The sequence below is a fragment of the Gracilinanus agilis genome, chromosome 2, assembly GCF_016433145.1.
Source record: "Gracilinanus agilis isolate LMUSP501 chromosome 2, AgileGrace, whole genome shotgun sequence".
In the NCBI taxonomy this organism is placed as follows: Eukaryota; Metazoa; Chordata; class Mammalia; order Didelphimorphia; family Didelphidae; genus Gracilinanus; species Gracilinanus agilis.
Genome location: NC_058131.1, coordinates 89,812,045 through 89,815,505, shown reverse-complemented (window position 1 = coordinate 89,815,505; position 3,461 = coordinate 89,812,045). Strand labels below are relative to the sequence as shown.

At 43.6% G+C, this 3,461-nt stretch overlaps 1 protein-coding gene across 1 annotated transcript in view; it reads left to right on the top strand.

The window, feature by feature from the left end:
• Positions 1-236: 236 nt before the first annotated feature.
• HAAO (3-hydroxyanthranilate 3,4-dioxygenase) overlaps positions 237-3,461 on the top strand; it is a 24,429-nt gene continuing 21,204 nt past the window's right edge. The window contains exon 1 of the mRNA XM_044663279.1: positions 237-422. Within this exon, the coding sequence (XP_044519214.1) occupies positions 244-422 (179 nt within the window). The 5' untranslated portion in view covers positions 237-243. The remainder of the gene's footprint in view (positions 423-3,461) is intronic.

Below are 3,461 nucleotides of genomic sequence, written 5' to 3'. Positions count from 1 at the left end.
ACTCAGAATGCTAAACACTTCCAGGAACATCTCCTCAACCTCACCTTTTCCCCAAATCCCCAGCTGGCTTGTACCTGCCAGGGGGTGGAGGTTGGTGGTGTTATATTCCAAAGTGGAGAGGTGTGGATTCTAGAACAAAGGCCCAGGGAGTAGCTCCCACCCAGAGGAAGATGGGTGCCTGGACTCTATTCCAGGTCCCCCAGGGAGTAGGTCACCCTTTGAGCCAGAGGATGCTAATTAGCAATGTGCCCTATGAACCTAGGGGAGGAGCCACTTTTTGACTGGACTCAGACCTCCACCAGAATCCCTAGGCAGTCAGCTGCTGCCCTCCCAGGCTTGATCATGGAACTCCCAGTGAATGTGAAGACATGGATTGAAAAAAACAAATCTTCCTTTCTTCCCCCAGTCTGCAACAAGCTCATGTGAGTCCTTCCTTCTTCCCCTACCCCTCCTCCCCCATGAAAAAAAAAAAAAAAGATCCTCTTCTTTTTGCAAAGGATCTGTGCTCTAGTGAGATTAGGTCCAGACTTCCCTTGAAGGAAATACTTCAATCAGATATGCCAGAGTGGAGATAGGCAAGAGGTACAAATGTTATTTGAGCCTTGAAAATTGAGCCCAAACCCTGAAGCCTGTATTTCATAGGGGTGGGGAGTCTAGAACCAGGACCTAAATTTTTAAAAGTGCTTTGATTCACTAGCAAGACCATCTTGCATAGTTTAAAGCGGACACATCTCTCTTGAGGCAGCTGGTCAGACAGTCAGAACAGTCATAGAACCTAAGGAGAGCTAGAGATGAGAGAAAAACCCTTTACTGGAGTAATGTCAGCCTTAACAAGCTAGTAAGCACGAAAGATAGGCTTCAGCCTGGGAGATGAGAAAGAAAAATGAGCCAGTTTGCCGTGTAAGGCATCAACTCTCTGACTAGATTGTGGCTCTCCATGTTCTATGACTTCAATTATTTCTGCCCTCTCTGCATTTTACCTTATCTCCTTGGTTGATGTTGAAGTTTTTGGTTTTTTGAGCAAGAGGATACACTTTTTTTGGGGTGGGGTTCATACTTTTCTCTCTTCCTCTCAATTTGGACCTTTCCTGTCTATTAATATAACTTCCCTCTTTCTCTTGACACTCCTCTCTGCCCACTAGGGGAACACCATTATTCTGTTTTTATTCCTACCACAAATCCTTCTCTCACTCCTTCATTGGCTCCTCTTCCTCCTCTCATCTATTAGATGTGAACGTTTTCCAAGGGTCTGTCCTCAACCTTTGACCTTCCTCTTACCAGTTGGACCATTGGACCTTTCTCCAGTGCCGAGCTCACTTTTATTTTTTAACCAGACTCTGATTTCATTGGTGAAGAGCACTACCGTTGGGGAAACTCCCTTTGTCAGTGATGATTCAAACTTAGTTTCCAATTTCTAGTCTTTGAGAATTCCCTGGGAGGGACTAAGGGGTGGGGATGGGGGGGTTGTCCATACCCAGCCAAGCAGATCTGGAGGAATCAAGACACTTTAGACAGCTGGTAAAGCTTCAAATATGTTCTTCTGCATGAAGTCTTTCCTGGAGATCCCTCCAAAAGTCAATGCCTTCTCTGCTAAATTATGTTGTAGTTAATATATATATACACACATATATGTGTGTGTGTGTGTGTGTGTATATATATATATATATTTGTATGTATTCACTTTATATTTATGCTATGATATTTATATATTTTAAACTCTTACCTTCTGTCTAGAATCAATACTATATATTGGTTCTAAGGCAGAACAGTAAGGACTAGGCAATTGGGAAGGGGGAGATAAAAGGCTTGCTCAGGGTCACATAGCTAAGAAGTGTCTGAGATCAAACTTGAACCCAGGACCTCCCATTTCCAGGCTTGGGTCTCTATCCACTGAGCCACCTAGCCACCCAGGTGTATATATTTTTAATGTGTACTCTTCTTTTCCTTTAGACTGTAAGCACATTGTGAGCAGGGATTGTTTCATACTTCGTACATGTATCCCTAGCTTGGTGCCCAGCATATAATTAATAAATTCTTGTTGATCACTTGGTTGATTGGCAGCAGTAAAAGAGAAGAGTCATTGAATCTGATAGCTTCGAAGAATGCTGACTTATGAGAAGAAAATAAAGCATTTTTAAAGTGGTCAGCAGAGAATGCTGCCCTTCCTGGTGACATAGTCTCTTTACATATATGTCCATCAGCCCCTCTGCCTCACCCTCTGGTCTCTCATCCCTAATCTAGTCCCCTAAGTCTTCATGGGGGCCCCAGAGAACTCCTAAATAGCACTGCCATTCACTGGTTTCTCCCTGACTGAAAAGTAGCATCAAGAAAGATAGCCATTTCCTTACCAGGAGTATGCAGGGGCCAACAGTTCTAGATTCTCCCTTCCATCTCCGTTCTTCTTTCTTTAGGGGAGATTGTGGTTGGGGGGGGGGGTGTGGGAAGGGAAACCCGGTAAGCACCATAACTTTGGGCTTCTTCATGTCGTGGCTGTAAGATGAAGACTGAGCTTTCAAAGCTCTGAACTCCTTCCTGTCCTATCATGTCCCCCTGTCTCGGATGGAGAGAGAAAAGGGTTCCCCAATCCTGAGCTGATTTCTTTTTCCAAAGTGACTCACTACCACAAGGATGAGTAACATCCTTTAGTGGAACCCCACCTTCCACTCCCCTGAATAGCTCCTTCACCCACTCTCCCAACCCCAAACTTCAGGAAATGAAGGGAAGGTAACCATATACTTGCTTCAAGAAGGACGTGACTAGAGGCAGTTCATCTAACATATTCACATAACAACCAGATGTTACACACCAGTGGTTACACTCAAATTCTCTTTCAATTTCTCTTCCTTTCAGTTTGGACATTTTGCTTCTATTAATATAGCTTCCTTCTTTCTCATGAAACGTCCCCCTCTCCACTAGAGAAACTTGATTATCCTGTTTTTTCTCCTGTTGCCAATCCTTCTCTACTTCCTTCACTGGATGATTTTCTCCCCATTTGCTAGATGTGAGCATTTCCCAAAGTTCTGTTCTCAATCTTTGACCTTCCTCTTTTTACTTCTCTCCAGTGGTGAGTTAACTTTTATTTTTTTAACCAGACCTGGGATTTCATTGGTGGACAGAATCACTGTTGGGGAAACTCCCTCTACCAACAGTGATCAGCAATCGTTTTGCAATTTCTAGTTAAAGAATTTCCCTGGGGACATTGAGAGATTAAGTGATGTGTCCAGCTCCCATAACCAATATGAGTTAAAAAGAGGACTGAACCCAAGACTCTGCTACCAGCTCTCCATCCATTCTGTCATTCTGCCTCTTAATTCTTATCCTTTTTCATTTGCTCTTCTTCTATGAGGTATTGTAAGAGGTGACTTCCTAACTAGAACTCCCCAAATTGGCAGTCCTTCCTTCCTTCCTTCCTTCCTTCCTTCCTTCCTTCCTTCCTTCCTTCCTTCCTTCCTTCCTTCCTT